General features: G+C 38.7%; 1 protein-coding gene across 5 annotated transcripts in view; it reads left to right on the top strand.

The window, feature by feature from the left end:
• Window positions 1-24,426, top strand: part of LOC5567482 (transmembrane and TPR repeat-containing protein CG4050) — a 920,140-nt gene that overhangs the window by 882,426 nt on the left and 13,288 nt on the right. For all 5 annotated transcript variants that reach the window (XM_021852555.1, XM_021852557.1, XM_021852556.1 and 2 more), the window contains exons 10-12: window positions 6,032-6,784; window positions 22,352-22,538; window positions 22,614-22,894. In XM_021852555.1, the coding sequence (XP_021708247.1) occupies window positions 6,032-6,784; window positions 22,352-22,538; window positions 22,614-22,894 (1,221 nt within the window). The remainder of the gene's footprint in view (window positions 1-6,031; window positions 6,785-22,351; window positions 22,539-22,613; window positions 22,895-24,426) is intronic.

The raw sequence follows: 24,426 nt of genomic DNA, 5'->3' as shown, positions 1-24,426 counted from the left end.
GAACTGGGTGTGTTTGTGCTTAAGGTGCATAGTGTAGGTTTTTCCTTTTCTCGGGTTCGATGCTTAGCAAAAAAAGTATCTCTTTGTTTGCTTCCGTGAAGGATGGCGCCGGGTGATAGTTGTCCTATTTTCAGTTGCAGCCCAGAAGCTTAACCATCTGAAAACGAATTTTGTAATGTCCGCGTTGGGGCGATGGAGTAGTTGTGCAAGCAGTAGGTCAGATTTCCCATTTATCAGATTTTTTTCTATGTCGAGGTTGGATTACCGAGAATCTGTCTAGCCAAATGGAGCTGACCTGACAATGAGCTCTTTTTCCTACTTCAAGCGCTAGGATTATGTTTTACCTTCTGCTCACTGAATCTAATGACAGGTAGTTAGTTGTTAGGTTATCCAAGACTTTCTGGGAATATTGGTAACGAGAATCCATGAGAGATGCAGCCCACGGAACACTTTCGGAAAATTGAAGATTTGTAATCAATTTCTAAGACACAGAATTTTCTACGAAATGTATCTACGAAACCATTTCGTTGCAGAACAATACGAATACGAATTCGTTGCAGACAAAAATACGTAAAGCTTTTCTCAATGTGCAACAATTAGGCCATACCGATCTCAGAACTCTAAAGCTATGAGTGAATGTTGTAAATCTTTTAATTATTTAAGAATGGTAATGTTAAAATAGGGATTAAAAGTAGAATGAGTCAGCAATAAAAAAAATGAATCTCAGTTCAATGATTAAAATTACAAATTCTATGCTTCTGAAGGCATTGTCTTTCATTTGAACTGTTCCTTCAATTATCCGAACATTTTGAACTCGCTCCGAATGTTCATGATTGCCATCGAAACGTAATAAATTCCCTCAAACTTAGTAAAAAAATACTTTCCCAACTATCGCTATTTTTACTCACCAACCAAGAGTTGACCAAAGACTAAAAGTAAAAAGTTTGCTCCTGCTCCACATCCAACAGGACCAAGCAAAAATGGTACACCCCGCAAATTATAAGGGCCTAGCCAATCCAACAGCGTTCGTCCCGACTGTTGATGGGCTCCCACCATATAGGTATACCGAGAGAAGCCACACTGTCCAGGGTTCTGCCAAAGTTCTGGTCTCAGGTGAGGCAGGCAACTTTGGAGTATTTTTCGGAAAACTACCTCTCTCTTGTCCTCCATCACCCAACCCAACCCAGGTGCACTGTTCCTGCCCGATCTCGTTAGCCATCAAACCGACTTGCTATCGGGGCCGGATAGTTGTGGAAAGTTTGCCTTTTTGACGTTACAACTTTTGCGGGACTTAATTTTTGCTGCAGGGTGGCCAGGTATTTCTTTTGCACTGCAGGGATGGTAGCTGGTTTCTGTTAACGAGTGGTGAATAAAAAATATTCTTTTTTTTTCAGTATTATAATATAAAAAATCTATTAATTCAGAATTTTTTATTAAAAAAAATAATGTTCATTCTTCAAAAAAAAGTCAATGCGACCCTGATCAGCCGTACAAAGTCGAAAAATCCTCAATAAGACGGTACTGGGCCAAGTTGGTCGAGTAAGGAACTCGAACTCTTTCCCCTCATACGGTAAAACCGTAAAACCGTACAACACGTTTGCGGAGTATTTGCTGTTTCGGCGCCATCTTTGATTGAACTGACAACAAAAGAACATTCCGCATTTTTAGGCAGTTCAGAGAGCAATTCTCTTGGAGAGAAAAAAAAATACGCTCCTTACTTTAATTACCGTATTGGAATCATTCTCATATTTTACTGAACACCCGTTAAGAGATCTAGTAAAAAAAAAAACTTTAACAAGTCTCTAGTCTCTAAAAAGACTCTAATGGAAGGTTTCTAAAGAATCTAAAAAGTATCGAAGCCATAACTCAAGCTTCAAGAACACAAATCTAGAAAACCTGATAGTGGCTTGAGATGAAAACTTTATCGATTGTTCGAAGTCTGTGTTATCTTGAAGTTTGGCTTCGATTCATCTTCACCTTAAGAAGCTCTTTGACATATCTTAAACATTATCCAAATCTAAAACTTTTAAATTTGGTCAGAAAACCCGAATCAAAAAGCTTTGAGATCAAGCGCCTTTAATTTACTTTCGATACAGACTTTAAATTCAACAAGGATTGCTTGTAAGTTACTTCAGACTTTTTTGTAGGAATTTCTCTCATCCACGGTTACTCTTGCAGTTGTTCCAAACAATTCTCGAGTAACTTTTCAAACTTAACTAAAACCAAACCCTACAATTTGCCACAACTCATTCTTCATTCTTCACTTCTGATTCTTCGTTCCTTACTCTTCACTCCTCATTTTTTAATACTCACATTTATTTTTCACACATAATTCTTCATTCCTCATTCGTAATTCCTCACCTGTCATTCCTCAATACTCATTCTTCACACCTCATTTCTCATTCCTAAATCCTCATATCTTATTCCACACTTCTCATTCCTCACTCCTCAATCCAGTGTTGCATTGGATCGCGTTCAGTTTGCGTTCCAGTTCAAATTTTTGAACGAGAGATCAAGTAGGCTTGAACATTGAGCAGTTAAAAAAGTTGAACTCAAAAGAGCTGAAAAATGAACGCGAAATGAAAATTGTTCTCATAGCAGATTCAAAACAAATTTAAAAGCAGAAAGATTTACTAAAGGTGTCGAGGGACATTGAAGGTTCTACATTTTGCGTGATGTGAATTCAATGTAGTATTTTTATGTTTTGTGCTTCACTGTGGATTTTAAGCAGCAGTGAGTGTGAGCAGCGTAAGAATCTTGCACGAGAGTTCAATGTTTACTGCGTTCACGTGTAAAAATAGAATGCGTTCAGTTCACTTTTGGCTCGCGTTCAGTTTAAAATGCATCACTGCCTCAATCCTCACTCCTCTCTCCTAATTTATCGTACCTCACTCCTTATCCTTCAATCCTCATTCCTTGTTCTTCACTTCTCATTTCCTATTTCTCATTCTTTAGCGCTCACTCTACATTCCATACTTCTCACTCATTCCTCATTTATTATTCATTACTTCTCACTCCTCATTTCTCGTTCCTCATAATCCACTTCTTTTTCCTCACTCCTTATTCCTCATTCTTCACTCCTCACTTTTGACGTCTCACTCCTCACTCCCCATTCCTAATTCTTCACACCTCATTCCTCACTCTTCATTCCGCATTCCTCACTCCTCATCTTACTCCTCATTTCTCACTCCTCATTCCTCAATCGTTACACCTCATTCCTCATTCTTCACTTCTCATTCCTCGTTCCTTACTCACCGTTCCTCAATCCTCATTCCTCATTTCATACTACTCACTCTTATTTTTCACACTTAATTTATCATTCCTCATTCGTCATTCATCACCCGCCATTACTCAATTCTCATTCTTCATTCCTCATTCTTCAATACTCACTCCTCTTTTCTAATTCCTCATTCCTCACTTTTCACTTCTCAATCCTCACTTCTCGCTCCTCACTCATCATTCCACATTTCTCATTCCTAAATCCTCATTCATCATTCTTCACTCCTCACTCCTTATTACTCACTCCTCAATTCTCATTCCTCACTCCTCATTTCTCACGTCTCATTTTTCACTCCTCACTCGGCATTCCTTACTCGTCATTCCTAGTTGCCTCACTCATCACTCTTCATTCATCTTCCTCACTTTTCATTCCTTACTACTCATTCCGGAGGAGCAATTCCAGCACAACTTCTTCGTTCGAAATATTTTACAAACCTGGCGTGTCATTCGTGTCTTCCCGTTCGCTTAGTTTTGGGTTGTTACTAGAACTATATGCCCTTCTGCTTATTTGAAATTTTCTATAGTCCCTACACTAAAGTTCCATGGATTCTACAAAAATTAATTTAACACATCAGAAAATATTTTCAGAGGTTTCAGAGTTTTTCTAGGAATTCCTTCATAAAATCCTGCTGGTTATTAGCCAAAGAATTGACTAATTATTTTTCAAATAAGTATCTTGGCAATTTATCTTCAAGACTTCTTCAGGAAAGAGGGACTATTTTCAGCGATTCTTGCAGGAGTTAGTCAAGAATTTCTACCAAAATTTCATCAGATGTAAGATTTGTTTTAAAAATAAGTGCAGTAAGAATGGACTTTTATAGTAAGGAATTTCTACAGTAAGTTCAAAAAAAAAAAAATCTAGACTTCTCTCTGGAGCCATTTCTGAAAAAAAAACAGAAAAATTCTTGGTTAATCTCCTTATAAAAAAAATCCAAAAGTTTTTGAAGGACTTTCTGAACTAATCTCATGACGAATTCCTGGAGTAATTCCAAAAGGTGGCCTTACACAAAATTCTGGTTGAAATCAATAAAAAATCCTTATCGACAATATTGGGAAAATTCCTTAAATTACAGTAGAGGCATCGCTGGAGCAACTACGGCTCGAACTCTTGAACGCAATAGATCAAGAATCACTAGAGTAACTTTGGAATTACTTAGATTTGTTTCTATAAATTACTCGATATCAAGTAAGGGAGAGCTGGTTGTAGAAAAAAACAAATATACTAGTCATAATGTTGTAAAACTTGTTGTTATTCCCAAGAAAAGTTATATACATAGAACAGCAAACCGGATTTGTTGATAAAAATCATATAAAACATTTTTTTGTTCTGGTTCCCATTTGTATTGTAACACTGTGAAACACGTTTCTGTCTCAAGCATCAAAATACCGCTATTCACTAAATTAAGAGTTGCTGAATTCATTGCTGTTCTCAGAAATATCATAGCACGTCTAGTTTTTGAAATATTGATTGTTGAAAATGCAAAATTTGACAGCCAACTTGCATGCAAGTTTGCCAGCTTGTATGGCAATTGATTCGCTTAATTTGTCACAGAATTCAAACTTCATGTGTATAACAATCATCATCAACAAAGTTCATGATACTTTCGATGCTTAAAAGTTATTTTTTGACGGTTTCGAAAAGTATTTTATTGTACCATATAAGATAAACGAAGAATTTTGTATGGAGACTGCAAGCATGTTGGAAAAATCGATGGAATCTGAATTAAATCGTGCAATTTCAACCAAATTTTGTCTGAAATGAAAGTTTAAGTCATATATTGGATGCTTGGTGGATGAGAAAACAAACAAAAAATTATAAATCACACTTAAAATTTCAGGAAACATCAATGAAAACACTGTTTTTTTTACAACTTTGGCGAGCTGTAGCTAAAAATGGTGACGTGGTGGAACATTTCTGAGAACAGCATCAGATACAGCAACCTTAAATCTACTAGAGACACATAATTTGATCCTTGAGACACGCAAAAAAGTTATTTTTGTTACGCTGTGTAATCGTTCTCTTGGTTCCTGTCCGTTTTTTATTAGTGTATGGGTCTCTTTGTGACCTCTTTTTAGTTTCTTCTCATTCACTGTTTGGTCTTTGTTTTTGCAACATCAGGTCTCCAAAGTTCCTATTTCCGAGACATTCAGTCGCTACCAGCCCTGTCACTGTGATCTTCATCACTTCGAAGTAATGTGTGCTGGTTGGTGAGAGAGACCCGAATCAGTTTCCGCAGCTCTACCACTAAATCAGGTGGGAAAAGAATTTCTTGCCGCGTGGTTGAATCGTTCGACTGTGGGATGGTTTTGTTTCGGGCAACGTTTTTAGCGAACTTGGTTCTTTGATGGTGCAAAAAGAAATCCGAAAGAACCTTGCGAGAAGCGGCGAGTTTTGTTGTATCAGTTTCCCGAGCCGAGGTTGGTGGGATGATCCCCTCGAGGTGTAAACTTCAATGAGTTTGGCGAAAAGTTTTCGGGCTATGAAGTGAATTACTGGATAAATGGGTGTCCTAATTTTTTGGGAGCAACAGACTTGGCTCGGGTGGATCGGGCAAGTTTTGAGCTGCGGATAATTGAAGGAGGTTGGAGGGATGCAGCATTTTAAACTCGTCAGACTGATTAAAAGTGGGCGGTAACTTTCGGAAACTTTAATCGAATCAATGATAAACCAATCTTCTTGAGTCAATGTGGAAATTTTGTTAGGACAAGCTTTTATCTCAATTAATTGCGTTACTCTTTTCTTTTCTTCCAGGGCCTTGCCTTCATGATCCTACCGTTCCTGCCAGCGTCAAATCTGTTCTTTCCGGTGGGGTTCGTCATAGCCGAACGAGTTCTCTACATGCCTTCGATGGGATTCTGCATTCTGGTAGCCTACGGATTTCAACTTCTCTCAGAACGATGGAACCGCAAAATGACCTGGTGCTGTTTGGGCTTCCTTCTGCTGAGCCATTCCGTCAAAACCTACAATCGGAACGCGGACTGGGAGTCAGAGTACACGATCTTTATGTCCGGTCTAAAAGTGAATCAGCGAAACGCGAAGCTGTTCAACAACGTTGGACACGCCCTCGAAAGCGAAGGCAAATTCGAAGAAGCGCTCCAATTCTTCCACAAAGCAGTGAGCGTTCAGCAGGATGACGTTGGAGCCCACATAAACGTGGGTCGAACGTACAACCACCTCAAAATGTTCAAAGAAGCTGAACAGGCCTATCTGAAGGCGAAATCTCTCCTACCGAAAGCCAAACCCGGGGAATCCTACCAGGCCCGGATAGCGCCCAATCATCTGAATGTGTTCCTGAACCTGGCGAATCTGATCTCGAAGAATGCCACACGGTTGGAGGAGGCCGATTTGCTGTACCGGCAGGCGATCAGTATGCGATCGGATTACACCCAGGCCTACATCAACCGGGGTGATATTCTAATCAAGCTGAATCGCACCAAGGAGGCGCAGGAGGTGTACGAGCGGGCACTGCTGTACGATAGCACCAATCCGGATATTTACTACAATGTGAGTATATGAGGTCAAAATTGGTAGCTTATGATGGGGACGCAAGGTACTCCATGAGCATGAGCATGATCATAGAAGAACGTACAATTCATAGTTGCTACTCCGTGATTGACCACCGATCTAAGTATTTTCTATAATGAAATGTCGAATTAGTTTTTGAACCTAGGTTGGAGCAAGCGCAACCCGTTCTAAATAACAGTTTCAACCCCAATCCGATTTAGGTTCGTCCGAACTTCAATTTGTTTGACGTTTATTTGTTTATGTGTTGTTCACCGACCTAGTTCCTAAAAACGAAAACGACATATGTGAGTCAGCGCTTTTCAAAAAGTGCTCCGCGGAGCACTTAGTGCTCCGTAAAGCCTTGGCTGGTGCCGCGACAGTTTTGAAAATGTGTACCGATGCCTTGAAATGTCTCAACTTTTTTCTTTGTAATTCGCTTTCAATTATATCAAACCAAGCCATAACTAGAATCTTCAAGAGTATAAACTTAAATAACAAAACAACCGAACGCGCTGAAAATTTGATTGATATCTAACTTGTTTGTTGCGATAAATCAATCAAATTTTATTTAAGTCTGCTGTTTTGTTTTCAGATTTGTGCTCTTGAACATTAATATATTTACGAAAATGTTCAGCATTTGGGCTAATAGTTTGTTACTGGAATTTAAAAAAAAATCTGTCGGTGAAAGTTTTCCCATACATTTTGCATGGGACAGCTTTAGCTGCAAAATTAGGGTTTCTTTTAGTTGATATGGAAAACAATAGTTAATGTTAAAGAGATCAAATTTTCCTAGACAGAATACTTTAACTTTCAAAGTGTGAAAGTTTTGTTGGAGTACTTATACATTAGTCGAAATAATGAGATACAAAATTAAAAATATTTTACAAGTTTTATCAAAATTATGAAAATTACCGAGATTGCTGAAAAATGCTCAAAAAAGAAATATTTCGCTATAGAAACATGCCCAGCTTTTCGAATAAAGAAAGACGGAAAATTTCCCAACCAAAGAAATTTTGTCGTTTTCAAGCTACTCAAGTAACCAAATAGCACTTTAATTCGACCTCCGTGCTAGCATAGGGCTATTACAGAGCTGATATGCCCTATGATAGCCGTATAACAGCCCTAAAAGCCCAAAAAGGCGAATTAGCGGGCTAGTGGTTACTTGGGTACGCTTAAGCTGAAAATTAGGTTTCCAGCTTAAACGGATGTCTGGTTCTCTAGATTCGTTCTCATGAAAATTTGAGGTTTAGTTTCGATTTATCTTCACCTTAAGCCACGAATTCTGATATTTCCGACGAAAATCATTTAGATGCCCAGAACAAGTGAAGAGCAAGATGATTGGTGGAAAATCTTACAACTTAACTGTTAAGTTAGTGAAGAAATGCTAAAGACCTTCCAGAAAAGTTTGAAGCAAAATTCGTTTGGTCGAAATATCACTTGAATTCATTGTAATATTTTTGTTGTCGTGAAAAAAAAGCCTTGAAAAATTAGAAAATAAATCATTTTCTGATGGAAATTCTAAAAGAATCTGGTTGAAATTTTAGCTTTTTTCTTGAAAGATGCACGCTATGTCTAAACCAGCAGATTATAAAAATCGAATTTACGTCGGATTTTTTTCCGCTAGATATCGGTATTTGGTCTATAGTTTCATAATCGGAAGGTTATAAAATATTCTATCGGTGAATTTTTTCCCATACATTTTGTATGGGCTGAAATGTATTGGAAAGCGTGATTTTCATTGATATTCATAGTCTGTATAGGGAAAGTGTACCAGTTATGGCCATAGTAGTTTCCTATTTGGACATATGTGAAATTTTAATAAACTTTCATATTTTAAATCTTTTTGAATGTTTTACCATCAAGATACATCTCAAATCTAACCACTACAACACACAAAAATTTTAAAAATTGTGAAGGCATTAAAGTAATTACGTATGGCGAAATAGGGACTGCTGGTTTAGACATAGCGTGGGATGCCATACTAAGTATTTTGGCAAGGTCTAAGAAAAATTCTAGATTACTTGAGTAATGAATGTGGGTGTTCTTCAGGAATTGGAGGTATTATTAAAGCAATTTTTGATACAATAAGTTGATGAATTTTAGTAGGAATTTACTACGAACATTTCTTTGAAATTTTTGGTGAGGTCAGTGATGAATTCTGCAACTGTTTGATGAAATTCTTGGAAATTATCTTCCGACATTCATTAAGCAATTTTTATCAGATTTTCTAGCAACCTGACACAAATGATGAAATTGAAGAAATGTTTGTGGTGCAATTTAGTTCCAATCAGTCACATTTCTTCAAAATGTTGCAATTTCTAAAAGGAAGTGCATTTCTAATGACTTTTTCAAAGAAAATAAATTTAACATAACTTCTGAATGAATTTCTGGTAGTTTATTGAGGGGTTCTGTAGTTATGATTAAATAATTGATAAATTTATTCTTGTATTCAAAAGATGTTCTTAGCTATCTACGCACGTACTGCAGCATATACTGATAGGCAAAATAAAGTGCCCACCTCACCAGTTTTCGAATTTCTCTCATTGATTTGGTTCACATTAAAGTTAACACACTTAAATATTTTTTGATATTTTTTTTTTGATTTTCTTTAAAAGTTGCACTTACGAAATTTTGATAAAAAAAGAATTTTACTCAAAGAGGGATCACAGCAAGCTGTGCGCGCGAGCGGATGCATTTTCGATTTTGCTGTCACGATTAATCTCGATTTCGCGATATTTTGGATTCGGCCGATGAAGTGTTGAAATGGATGATGGTGCTGTGCCACCAGGGAAGTGTTTTGAAGAAAATTAGTAGGGGCCTATTTTGTAAATCGAGCAGATTCATGTGACTCGTCTGTATTCATTGTCGATCAAAGCAAGCATGCATATTTCAGATGTCACCCGTCGACTCCCATAGTAATCCAGTCACATAGAGTGACAACTGTCGAAAAACTCGAGTGACAGAGCTGAGTCGAGCAAATTTTTCGGTCGACAGTGACTCCAGTAGAGTCATTTTGATCGACTCGACTTATAAAATAGACCCCAGTAGTTTGTCTGGTGATACCGTGTAGTGCAGTGAACCGTTGTGAGAAGATGCTTCTAAACATTCAAGTGATAGGAACAAAAAGTTAGCTAGTACCGAAGCGTTGTGAGAGGTGAATTCCAAGAATAGGATCTAGCTGCTTATATGTCTCCGATGTCGGCAAGGAAGAGTAAGCAATCTGAAGTGATTGCGATCATTTTTACAGCTTGGATTTGTTCTGGTGAGTTCGTTCCTGCTTCATCTGTAGTTACTACTACTATTACTACTACTACTACTACTGCGGGAGAGAGGTCAGAATGAGTTTTCTTCTCGAGTTTTCTTCAGAGAGCGAGTAATGGCGCTTTAGCCTAGGCTTTATAGCTAGGACATGAGGAAGAAATACCCGTGTCCCATCCCAGGAAAAAGGACCAGAAACGGAGTGCGCATCAACATTCTTAGCAAAGCCACTTCCAACGATTTTGTCTTTATCCCTGAATTGAAACGGTTGGTACGGTTGTCCCCGTTTCTTCCTCAAACATTTGAAAATTTTCGTCAATCATATAATTTATACGTGAATAATCTGATTGCCGAAAATTTTTGAACTATCTTAAAACTGAAGTCTGCACAGTGGGCCTGGCCATTTTAATATTTGTATCATATTTCAGATATGCTACAAATATGATTACTGACAAGAAAGTACCAGAAAATATTATGGTATTTCCAGGATGCTTTTCATTATTGGCTGTGCAAGCACTTAGAATAGAATAGAATAGAAAAAAAGAATTTTACTCAAAGAAAAAGAAAATCAATTTGTATTGAACATCCAAGGAACGGTGACGCATGGAGGTGTGATGTGATGAAATGTGATGGTCTGGGGGTGTTTTTCATGGAGTGGAGTAGGAAGCCTCGTGAAAAGCGACGGAATAATGACGGCAGATTCCTACATCAACATCTTGCGGGAAAATCTGGAGATTTCGCTGATCCGGACGGGCCTTGAAGAGAAATTCATATTTCTCTAGAACAACGACCCGAAGCATACTGCCAAGAAGACCAAGTCTTTCTTGCGATCTTGTCGGATTAAACCGCTGGAATGGCCTCCACATAGCCCAGACCTCGACCCTATCGAGAATTTGTGGGCGATTCTCGATGCCAGGGTTGACAAAACTGGTGTTACCAACAAAAATAATTATTTTAAAGCCTTGGAGCGCGCCTGGGAAGAACTAGAACCACAACACCTTCAAAACCTGGTGAAAAGCATGCCGAAGCGCCTCCAGCAAGTCCTTAAGGCCAAAGGAAGGCCAAAGGAGGACACATTAACTATTAAATTGCTTGTTATTTTTCTTAAATCATCTTTTCTGGGGCCAAGAAGGAAGTGGGCACTTTATTTTGTCACTATTTTTTTTTTCAATACAAATTGATTTTCTTTTTCTTTGAGTAAAATTCTTTTTTTAATCAAAATTTCGTAAGTGCAACTTTAAAAGAATATCAAAAATAAAATATCAAAAAAGGTTTAAGTGTGTTAACTTTAATTTGAACCAAATCAACGAGAGAAATTTGAAAACTGGTAAGGTGGGCACTTTATTTTGCCTCTCAGTGTAGTTCTTAAGATCTATATGCGTAAACAGTGACATATTGAAATATTCTTAACCCGTTTCCGCCCAGCAAATGGAAGCAAGTTGCTGCCGTTTTGACAATTTTAAACCAGTTCCTTCTAGTTTTTCGAGGAAATTGGAATGTTTGTTTCTGTTCATAGGTTCGAAGTTATTTTGGTAGATCACTGGGACAGATCGGGTTAAAATGCTTCCACCTAAATTTTTCATCATAATTCACCCAAATAATTGGTATAATTTTTCAAATCTTCATCGGACCTACAAGATGGTTCTTGTTCACTGAGCCTGTCTCTTAGGGGGACATCCTTGTATAGAGTCCTCACGCCTAAAAAAGTTTTGAAGTTTGACACCCAAATGTGATTATTGGCGCGACTATTCACCGCGCACTAAATTGCCACGATTGACGATCTTCAAACTTCAGGCAGCGTTAGAACGATTGAACGGGGGTGGAACGACAATTGATGGCTGGGGTGCACTGACTGAGAGAGAAACAGCACTGACGAGAAACGAATTGTGGGGAACTTCTTTCACCGACGCGAGAGATGTAAGATACAGCATGTGTACTGTGCGATAGTCGAACTACAGTTGCCTCTCCACATCTCGACGACCATCGATTCAGAGATATCATATGTTACAAAATTTTGCATTCTTATTCCTCATGGTTCATATAGTGCAAATCAGAAAAAGCGCCCCTACCGGCCAAGTTCTCAACTAAAAGAATGATCCTCAACTCCTAAAGGTAGATCGTACTTAGCACTGAAACATCACCGAAGACAGTACTGTGCTATCTCTTTTGGCATACGAGACATTCAACGACACCCCCAAAGTGATGAAATCCCATAAGCCCTGGGTCTCCTATAACGTTCTGGTGTGTCTTATAGGAGTGAGCGTAATAAGAGTGCACGTTATAGGAATGCGTTTAATAGGAGACCCGACTGTATAATTGAAATTCTTAGTCATCCAAAAACTTTCGGAAACATTGCACTGAGATCTACTAGCGTAGTAACTGATTGTTTCATATTTTTGAAAGCAGCATACGTTCGGTAGACTCGTTATAATGCTGGAAGAAGTTTTGAACCAGCTTAGATAACATTTCAATTAATTTATTAATATAATGCATTCTCACAGTAATTGAACGATTATTGTAGATAAAATTTGAGTCATACAAGAATTTCCTAAGATATTTGTTATCAAATTTCCAATGCAGAACCTGATCATACTTACTTACTTATTTGGCTTTACATCAATTATCTTGATAAAGCCTCGCCAACAATATTTCGCCAATTCCCTCGGTTCATGGCCGCTTCTCTCCATCCTCGACTGTGACCCACGCTCTCCAGGTCCTGGTGTACCTGGCCAATCCACCTAGCTCGCTGCGCCCCACGCCTTCTTGTTCCGACCGGATTCGTGGCGAACACCATCTTTACAGGGTTGTTGTCCGGCATTCTTGCAACATGCCCTGCCCAGCGTATCCTTCCAGCTTTAGCTACCTTCACGATACTGGGTTCGCCGTAGAGTTGAGCGAGCTCGTGGTTCATCCTTCGCCGCCACACGCCGTTCTCCTGCACGCCGCCGAAGATCGTCCTTAGCACTCGGCGTTCGAAAACCCCAAGAGCTTGCAAGTCCTCCTCGAGCATAGTCCACGCCTCATGCCCATAGAGGACTACCGGTCTTATGAGCGTTTTGGATTTGCAGTTCCACGTACCGAGTTTCCAATCGCTAGTCCATTTTCGTCGCTGTGGTCTTTGCCGATTGTTCCGGTCCGTATTCTCTCGTTGACGTTCCTGTGCTGATGTGTTTTTACGGTTGGCTTGCAGGGCCTGACACCAACCCCCTAGATTTCCGGAGGACCATTCCCCCTAAATGTTCGGAGGGCCATAGTGCGCAGTTTAGCTTAGAGTCCTTCTCTGGCACTCGGACGATGATCAGCCGCCCCTGACATGGGGAACAGACGCTGTTGTGAGCCGCTCCTGACGTGGAGTACAGACGCTCCAGGTTTGCAAAAGCAAACCCCCCCTTCCCTGTCAGCATACGACCAAAGTTCCCACCGGGGGTTGGTTACCCGATCTTCCCCAAGGTTACTCGTACCCCGGCCAGTACCACGAGGAGGTAGGGATAGGAGTTGCTGGGCAAGAGGCTAAGGACCGCACAAAGGGGTCTATTTTATTCCTGCAGGTACGCGAGGTACCAATGGTACGCCATGCCCAGCCATTTACCGCGCCTGATCATACACATATGAAAATCTTAATTGTGTAGTTAAGTGGTTATAACTCTAAATCATGCAAACACTTCAAACACTTTCGACAACTTAGCTTTTATCAACTTACAGAAAAATATTTAATAGTTTGAGTGTTCGTATATTGTATGGAAATTGTATAGCGTAAAATGAAGTAAGAATAGAATGATGATACAGCGCAAAGAGAGAGAAACAGTAAAATGTCCTTTTCTGATTCTAGCGATTGCTAGAAAATACTGTTTCGATCAAATCTCGGGCAACTTTAATTTAGGGAATAGAAATATTAGATATAGAACGCTAGAGGCGCTGTTCCTTCCATACGATGGTTGTGATGGGAATGAATGAACCACAGTAGCCTTGATTTTCTATTGGCGCAATCTACCGGTACTCAAAGTGTCAAAACGATTGTTTTGTTTTGTACTTCTTTTCGTATCCTTAAAGTGAAATGCGGGATGTAAGTGAAGCCAAATCCTAATCGTTGAAACAAAAGAGATGGATAAAAACTCCCAAACCGAGTTGGTGCTAGTTTGTTTAACGTTTCTAACGGCAGAACGAATCGGAAATGGACACTCAGAATTCGCTCGGATACACGTATGCGTAATATGTAAAAGAATTTGTACTCAATTTTTCATTGAAATAAAACAACGTTTATTTGCTTTATCTTCAACTTTTGGTCCGTCATATTATATTACTAAAACTATTTAAGAATTTTGAATGATATTAGAAGACAGATGCTATGGGAATGAGAAGCTACTGAATAATGAACAGTTTTAGGTGAAAATGAATCCAAGCCAATTCTCAAATTTTCAAAAGCTCAAATCTGAAGAACCAAACATAAGTTCAAGCTGAAAACTTAATCCATTAGTCATTAACTGATGGTAACCAATCGATTAAGGTTTTTACTCAAACAGGTGTTCTGTTCTCCAGATTTGAAGTTTGGCTTCGATTCATCTTCATCTTAAACAACTGCAATTGTCCTAATTGATCCTTGCGCTTTCCTCGTACATGTCTCCACAGTTTCACCATACAGAGTCGAGTTGCAGCAGGTTGAAAAGTACCGGGAGCACAGAGATAGTCGCCATCCGTCTTGCCATTGGTTAAAGCATTCAATCTATGTAAATGTAAAAAGCAATTCAATTACGCTTTTGGGTAATCCATATGCATAAAAATTAATCACCTGTGGAACGACAGCGATCTTTTGCTGTCTTTTGCCTGGAGATCTTCAGGGCATACGAAAAACAAATTGTTTAAGTTATGCCCACTAGATGTTGGTCACAAGGTTTGCAGCGACATTAGCGTTCTAATTTGTTATATTTCTATTATTTAGGGACACTCTACTTGGTATGTGAAAGAATTCACTCGAAATTAATAACAATCCATGAAAACTTACAATGCTTAACTAGTTTTGACGTCTATCTAATGGTTGAGTGATTCAATTTATGATTTGGCTACTCTAATTGTGTTTTCCAAGAGCTGTATGGAATTTGAATCGAAGTGTCCTAAAAACGAAACAAAATTATGATTGTGTCCGGAAAAAGAATCAGGAAGAGGCCACTCTTTTCTATTTACTACGGTTAGTTCAAGGTTATTCTCCCACCACTCTAAGCTTAAAGTTGAGCAAGGCTTGATTACGCAGAGGTTCCTTACAAAACGATTAAATCAATATGTTTTTCGATTAGTTGTACTTCACTCAAGACTTAGGGGTCTATTTCATAAGTCGAGTCGACCAAAGTGACTCGACTGGAGTCACTGTTGATCAAAAATTTCACTCGACACGGCCTTGTCACTCGAGTTTTTCGACAGTTGTCACTTTAAGTGACTGGAGCTTGCAGGGCGAGCGATGGAATCAAGACCAATTGTTTTCGGTCCGCGTGGCGCGAGTGCGAAAAGAGATTCGCGTTTGTAGTGTGTGGTCTTCCGATTCCATGGCATGGAGTTGTGTTTGATCTTCCGACCTTGAAGCTTGCTCTTGCGGGGGCCGGCGATGAGGGCAGGATCAAACATGTCGCGCATCGATCGAGTAAAGTGAAAAAGTGCCGCTTTCGATTAGTTCTTTTTGATCTTCCGACGTTGACGCTTGCTCCTGGGCAGTGCGTCAAGAAAGCCCGAGCAGTCGTCAGTTGTTTTCCCTCACGGGTTGCACGCCTATTTTCTCTGAGTGCTTTTATATAGCCTATTAAACGAGTGAAGTTCAAAGAGGATTGTTGCTGCTCAAGGATGACGGATCAATTGGTGAGCTCGTTTTATGCTACTGTTTCTAATCTATAAAATATGTATGATTGCACCCTTAATCGTTACAACGGTGAGACGTAAATATGATTTATCAAAAAAATATGAATGGTTCGTCACTGTGAGTGTCGACATAAACTCTGATTCATAAATTATTTATGTCTAATTTTTTTTTTATTCAAAACACTTTCTTCTTTTTACCTTTATTTTTGTAATTAAAAAAAAACTTTGAATGGTTCGACACTTCAAGTGTAGACTTCCAAAAGGTTCACTTTATTCAACAAACTTTGAAACGTTCGTCACATCAAGTGTCGGCATATTTTTTCTCTACATAGATGTTGTTCATATCAAATGAAAATATTATATTTGCATATAAGCATGTTTATATCTCACAAATAATTATTTATCATGGTCTAATCGCTTATCAAAGTGAATCCTGTGACCCAACGATCCTTCCCATTAACAAACATCCCTCCCAGTAACCTTTGTGGAGATGCAGAGGCAAACACGGTCTCCAAATAGCAAAGATTACACACTAACATTCCTTCCCTCAATCCCACCTGACTGCAAGGACGTGGCCGGCGCCGTTATTGACCATGTATAAATAGAGGCACTGAATTATGCACACTGAAGAAGATTATGGCCAATCCCAGCCGAACTTCTAGTTGATTCTTTGTGCATTTTCACTGACTTCGGTCAATCACGGAATAGCAACCATTGATATGTGTAGTCAATCTAAGCTAAGCTAAGCTAAGTTGTCACTTTAAGTGACTGGATTACTATGGAAGTCGACGGGTGACATCTGAAATATGCATGCTTACTTTGATCGACAGTGACCACAGATGAGTCACTTGGATCTGCTCGATTTACAAAATAGACCCCTTAAGTGTAATTTAAATCAAAACGGTACGAATAGGTGTGTAATGAGTGAAGGGCCAAAGAACGAAAGACATCGATAAATACAAATAGCACAACCAAGCTAAATTTACAAGAGTTCCTGAGGACAGGACTTGCGATTGAATTCATGACCTTCTGCTTACCACGCAGAAGCAGTAGCCATTGGACTTGATCCCCTTAAAAGTTTGACAGGAATTCGAACCCTGGATTTGCGAGTGAGAGCCGCGTCCCAACTTTGACTTGATGAGTGGTCTCCTGCTCGGATGCCGGTTGTCTTATCACCTACACCAAACCTCGCAAATTAAAAGTAAGTAGATTTGAGAGCATGATATGAAAGTCTAAGGATATTAAAGTTCCCAGATAGTGGTGATTATCAATAATATTTTTTAGATAAATAGGAAAAAAGCTCTAACCCAGAATGTACGTAAAATAAAATCACCTTTTGCCTCATGTGATGCTTATATGGGCCAAGTTTCCGTTTCCGTCAATAGGCCTTATACGTACAAAAGTGGAAGCGATATACGTGCATAATTCATATGTTGAAAGTTGGCGGATCGCAGCAAGCCGTGCACGTGGGCGGCTGCGTGTTGAACTGGGAGATGTGAACAGAAAATCGACAAGCAGCCAGGCTGCTGTCAAACTAAAATTTTCATTAAAATTATCAGAGTACGCCTAGAAATGTACGCTCGTGATTCAGGCATGAACAATCTAAATCTTCGAGTCCGCACCCCGTAGGTTTTGAATGTTGTGTCACGTTTATCTCGTTCCGCTTTTTTCAGTTCGGCTGGTGAAAATTAGATTCTGCCGATGGTGCTATGCCATACGCAAACGTTTTTCAAAATTATATGTGTTTTTTTTTCGGAGATTATATTTGTGGAGCCTTGTTTTTTTTTTTACTTTAACTAGATTTGCTTACGTTTTGCTTGAAAGTGCTCTGCTCCAGCAATTTAAGGTGAAACCGTCCGACTTGGGACTCTACTCGCGTTTTCAAAGGCACTGAACTGGGGAAATAGTGCGCAAACGTTCCTGGTTTTCTTATTTTAAGCTTTCTGCTAGTGCACAAAGCCATAATGAAAAGTCTACTCTTTTTGGATGCTTCCTTCGCGAGATTTGTGCCTTTGAAGTTGTAGTGTAGTCTTAGAAGTAAGATTCCAAGCTGTTCCACCTTTGTTCGTTTAGCACGACACGTTTTTTTATCTCCTCTGTGCTAAGCGTGTTCAGGATGGATTGTGAACTGCATTTTTTGTCGATTTTTCGTGCGGTGCGTGCATTTTGATGAGCAGTGCAAAGTTACAGCTGACGCTATTGTTCATTATCAGAGGAGCGGCTGATTGCAGAAAAGTTTCGAAAAAGGAATTTGGTGAGTTTGTTTTGATCAGCAGCGCATGATCACAATGCGTAAATATAAACCAGCTGTCGGCCAGAACGTCTACGATTATTGGAGGATGCGTCAATCTTGTCTAAGAGTTGGAGGTTATTCCCAAATTTCTGATTTTGGTAACGGACGGGAAGGCGGTAATCCTCATACAATGGTTTAGGACTGTACCACCTACGAATTTGTGCGAAATGCTTAATGCTAACAATTAATATGTTGAATTTGGTATGAAATGTGAGTGTAAAACTTGTATTTTGAGCTGTTCTGTAGTCTAATACTATTTAATTTATGATAACAAAGTTGGTTGTACAGCTGCTACAGATTGATTCGTCTTACTTTATACGTCTATACGGAACGAAACAAAATACACTGAGCTTAAAAGATAGCATGAAGTGATGTTATTTGTACAAGTTATAGAGTTCTTACATTAATTGTTATGCGACTTCTGGTTGTCTGGGAATATTCGACCTACAAGAATTATGTGAAAATTTTAGAATTCCCAAACAAGGTTAACCAAATTTGTATGGATGGGTCGAAAATTGGTGCTTTTCCCTAAGTGGATAGATGAAACAATGAAGTGTGAGAATTTGTTTCTGAAATTAAATTTAATGCTGGTGGAGTAAGTAGACTACAGGGAAGGTGTACCGGTATTCGCCATGTACCAGTTATTCGCCACCCCAGATTTTATACCGTTTTACTACATATATGGTTGCCAATTGTTTAGTCTTCGCTAAATTGCTTTAAGATGATACGGAAACATTATTGGAAACCGCAAAATTTTCTCAGAAAATAATAGAAAAAAATCATTTTCCTTAAAATGTTTGCTCCTTTGCACCTATTTTTCGCCACCTGTTCCTGATTTTCCCTGCTGAACATGGATTGAAAGCTTTCGTTTGATGTATTGACAGTAACCAAAGGTCTTTTGATTCATAAATAAACAATATTTTTCCTTAGGGTGTCCAAAACTGGTACACTTACCCTACTTCGAAACAAGTGCGCAAATGATTCACAGGACAGAAATCTCAACATAATATTGAATTTTACTTAATTTTAGCTTATAACAGTATAAATATAAATAACAGCCAATTATAAAAAAAAGCAAAATTTATGATTAATACAATAGAAGATTGGACGCCAAAAATTATTGCGGCATACTAAAACGTTTGATGTCTTTACGTTTTCTTTGCTTTCAGAATCTTAGAAGTAACTACAGTAATCGATTTCTCTTTTCGCTGATTATTTGAGCAGACCAAGGTTATCGATTGCCAAAAATATATAGCTCCAACGAACAGCCTATGTATAAAAGAAGGTGAAATTTATTTAAATTTCAAATCAACCTTTTTATTCCTATTATTATTGTTACATCATATTTAGAAAGATCATCCAATGTTTGAAAGAAAGGTAAATTTTGTGCTAAATACATCAAAATCCTTAGTGCAAAAATGTATTCCAATAGCGAAACTCAAAATAAGAGTTGCCATTTTCGCATTCGTATATCGTGTAGCAGGTACGATGATACTCTATGCCCAGGGAAATCAAGGAAATTTCCATTACGAAAACATCCTGGACCGAGCGGAAATTGACTCCAGACACCTTCAGCGTGGCTTTGCTTTGTAGCCGCGGACTCTAACCACTCGGCTATGTTAGGTACCAGTTTTATCTTACTAGTTCATTGTGGAAAAGACTATTAGTTAAACTAGCTTTCCCAAAATAATACAGAAACAGTAGCTCATTCAATGCTAATTTAGATATCTTCATCAAACAGCTCGTACAAGAAACAATCATGTTAGCATCCAATAACTAAGTTCAAGAAATCAAGATCAACCCCAAACATTGATAATAATGAAAAACTTACGCCAATGACACATACACCATCACACAAATTGAAGCAAATTCTCCTGGTCCGGCTGACCCTTCTCCCATCCATCCACACAAGCCCGGCCACCAGTTTGTCGTCCCACAAGGGATCCACATCAAAGTTCATTAACTTGTCTGGCGCTCGGTCACGAGCCATGCCGCCGTGGCATCCGATGACCAGCCAGCGCATAAATAGCACGCAGTCTGGGTGCCCAATAGTTGAAAGCACCGAATGAGTCGCCAGGAAAAAAAATTTGTCCACCACACTATGAACGATGTGGTGGCCAAAAAACCGAAAAATTCAACTTGATTGGATGTTGTTTTTTTTTTACGATGCCAGAGTGAAACTTCTATTAAGATATTCCTGGAATGTAAATGTTGATACAGTATGTCAAACTTGATATTCTTAAGAAAGCAAAAAAATATATACTGCATTATCGAAACATGTTTCTCATAGAATTTCTCATTTCTCATAGAAAAACAAAATTACTTTAGTGCACATTTTGAACTTTCTCCATTTCGTCCCAAGCTAAAATTTGTTTTCATCGCTATGATTGTTTAAGATGTCAACTAAAGGATCGTTACTGAACAGTAAATTAAATGGTATAGTACTAAATTCGGCTTACACTTCCCGAGCAAAGTCCAACATCAAAATGAAAGCAAGTTGAAAACATATATTGTTTTCAGCATCAAGCTGATATCATAATTTGATATCAATTTATCAATAAAATATTCGATGTCATATTTTGTTTTCTTTCTGCTATCATTTTAAATTTTAACTTATATTTTCTTTTTATTTAATTATAAATTTATTCGTGCTACATGTTTAAATACTACGAGAATATAAAAATAAAGCATTTATCTAGTCGCAACCATGTTTCAATATCAATCGAAAATATGTATATCTCAGCGAGTTCTCAATTTGCTTTCAATGACAGCAGAAACTGTTTTCAATTTGCTTTCACTGACAGCAAAAAGAGTTTTCAATTTGATTTCATGGGAACATTTTTCTTCTCTCAGTTTTGATATTTTAACCGTTAAAACGACCAAAATGACAACAAACTGAGTTATCAAAATCCGCGACAGCACAACATCAAAATTAGTTTTCAATATGATCTCAAGCTTTGCTCGGGTTACTTATTGATATTCTACTGAACAGCTCAACGATTTATTACCACTTAAAAACTTGTTTTTTAGAACAAATGAAGTGTTTCAAAAAACTCATAAATATGACATATGACGACCACGACACTTTATGCAAACTGCCCATAGTGCACCACCGAGGATTGGCCTTGGCCCCTCTCCGATGACCGACGGATGACCCCTCCCCATGGTACAAACGAGAACAATAAATAACCTCATCTTGGACGGTCGGTTGGCTGGCTGAGGGTCGGTTTCATCATCATGGATGACATCGTCCTTCGTCGCCGTCGTTGCCAGGATACACCCATTTCAAACGACCGGATGCTGGCTGTCGCTGACATTCTTGGAAGTAGACTTTTTTTTCTTCTATTTCACTCCCAACAACACTATGTGAGAGAGAAAAAAAGCACCCAGCAAAAGTAACGCTCGAGCGCGCTTCATTTTATGCAAATTTAAGCAAATACAACAGCGATTATTGTCTTTTCCAGGGAGATGCCACGCCGCATCTCGTGGACATGACGCAGTGGGTAGAAGCAAAGGTGTAGCCGGGATTTTTATCATGGGGTGAATGACCGCCAAGACATCATTCACCAATAGGGTCCTACAATTACGAAGAAAGCTCTCAGTTAGGAATCTTAAAAATTTAATTTATTTTTAGTGTGAATCCTCGACGAAATCTGATTTTTAGTTGATGGGGTACAACAATTTATCATAACGCAGTTTTGAAAAACACTTATACGGTGAATATAATATTGGAAATATTCAAACACAAACCATTTTATTATCTAAGAGCTAGAGTGAGACGAGAGTTCTGACTACGCCCATTGGTGGAAGCCGGTTGTCCCTGTTCGGTTTTTCTGCTCCTCGTTGTTCCCGCAATGAGGGGGGAAGGGAAGGCTCATTTTTCACTTTCGATCATTTTCCCACGATTTGGTATTCATCACGTCGTGTTTTTCTCCGGTTTTCCGCCCGCTCACTTTCCGTTTCGGATGTTGAACGTTAGGAATGGTGGTATTTCGTTTCGTTTTAAGTTGAAACGCTTCTGTTACATTGCCCGAAGTCCACAGCGTGGGATGGCAGTTCGAGGAATGGTCCAATTCTCGATTTGAATCCCGCTGTCCGTCCGCATCATTCCTAATTGCCTTAGCATTTTGGTCTCGCTGATTTTTATTTGTAATCCATCTCGTTCTCGTTTTCAGCTCGGGGTTGTCTTCCTGGAACAAGGAAAAGCCTCCCAAGCGCTGGCCTACCTCGACAAAGCTCTGGAGTTCGATCCGGAGCACGAGCAAGCGCTGCTAAACTCGGCCATTCTGCTGCAGGAGCTTGGTCGACCCGAACTGAGGAAAATTGCCCGCGAGCGGTTGCTGAAACTGTTGGCTAAAGATGGTAAATAGCTTCCCGGAAAATGGCGCGCTATCTTGATAAGCACATTAACCGGATTTCCCCTCCGACTAATTACAGAATCTAATGAACGGGTGCACTTCAACCTGGGCATGCTGGCGATGGATGATCGCAACACGGATGAGGCGGAAAACTGGTTCCGAAGGGCGGTGCATCTTAAGCAGGATTTCAGGAGTGCGCTGTTCAACCTGGCGTTGCTGCTGGCCGATGACCACCGACCACTCGAGGCGGCACCGTTCCTCAATCAGTTGGTCAAGTATCACCCGGATCACATTAAGGGACTGATTCTGCTCGGTGATATCTACATCAACAACATCAAGGACCTGGATGCGGCGGAGAATGTAAGTAGAAATTATGCTGCAGGAAAATAAGTAGAATAGTAGGGTAAAATGGGGAATTATCATCAACACAATTGGTAATATGTACTGTGATTGCTCAATATACATAGTAATTGGTATCCATTTAATTAAAGTACATCGTCATGAAAGTAGGATGCTTGTAATAACTTCTGCTCCTAGATTACTTGTGATTACTTTTTATTTTGAAAACTGTGTAATGGAGGATTAGTATTGTATTTATACTTTAAGGTACAATACTTATCAGCTACAACTATTTCAATTCTCTTTATGTGCATGATATAAGCCGAAAATTACATACTCTCTGTGCAGAACATGGAAATTGCGGTTGAGTCTCGTTTATAACAGAATGTGTTGCTCGAGACGTGCAACGTGCATAAAATAATATTTGACAAGTCTTCAACATGGATGAAGCACTCAAACTAAAACACTTCCTCACTTTGCACAAAGTTAAGTCTCTTCAACTTAACAATAATTTTCCATACTTGAATGTAACTGCCATCTAACAGGGACAGTGTTTGAAAGGGTTTTTCCGAAAACACGATTTTCATGTTTTGTAAATATACAACACAAAAACGACGCATTGGATTGAAATGATGTATTCGAAGAAGCTGCAATGCAATGATTATAAAAAAAAAATCTGAGAGTAAGCATCACAGTGAACATACGTTAGATTATGCATAAAATTAAATCTTGAGTTAATGCTAATGCCAATTGCCAATTTCCTTAACTCATTAACGCCCAAATTGCTTTACATTTATTGTAATCACCTGATTTTTTCTGAAGTATCACAAAACAAGAGAAGGCAAAATTCGTCACTTAAATGAAAATTTGCGAACACATTTTTTACAGTACACAGTGGGCAATATTCATGCAAAATATTTAAATAATGAATAGAATTGATTATTTTTGTGGTATGGCGCATCAAAAAGTGGCTAGATATCGTGACAAACATAGTGTCACCATAAATTTAAATAACAAAGCAAGGTTTGCTTGAAAAAAATGAGAATCACACCACAAAATGATGCTGAAACGTCACTTTCCTACGAAACACATACAACACATTATTGTTTGTAGATGCACACTAGGGCGATTCAAAATTTAAAAATGTTTTAAAATCCAATCTTCCGTATCCTTACCATCCTAACCATAAAAATAGAGTTCTGCGACACCAAAGACGATGTAGGTTTATATGGAAATTACTATGGAGAAATTTTGAAAAATATTCCAAACACGTTAGTACTGTAATGTACGTACAAACTTATCATTCCATAGTGAAAACTCAATATTCAAACCTTAATGAAGGATGTTGCCAAAGAAACAAGTTCCCTTGACGCTAATTTGGTTTGGGATTTTTGTAAATGTTTGCAGGGCATATGAAACAAAAAGATAGCAAGCAAACTTAAGAAATCCTGACAGACGTAAAAATAAAGGAAATATGATACATTTTCAAAAAAAAAAAATCATGCGTATTACAATTGATGCCCGTAAATTATTGGGAAAAGAGTGAAATCCAT

The sequence above is a fragment of the Aedes aegypti genome, chromosome 3, assembly GCF_002204515.2.
Source record: "Aedes aegypti strain LVP_AGWG chromosome 3, AaegL5.0 Primary Assembly, whole genome shotgun sequence".
Classification (NCBI taxonomy): domain Eukaryota; kingdom Metazoa; phylum Arthropoda; class Insecta; order Diptera; family Culicidae; genus Aedes; species Aedes aegypti.
Note: the sequence above shows the minus strand (reverse complement) of the source record. Positions and strands in the feature narration are given on the sequence as shown.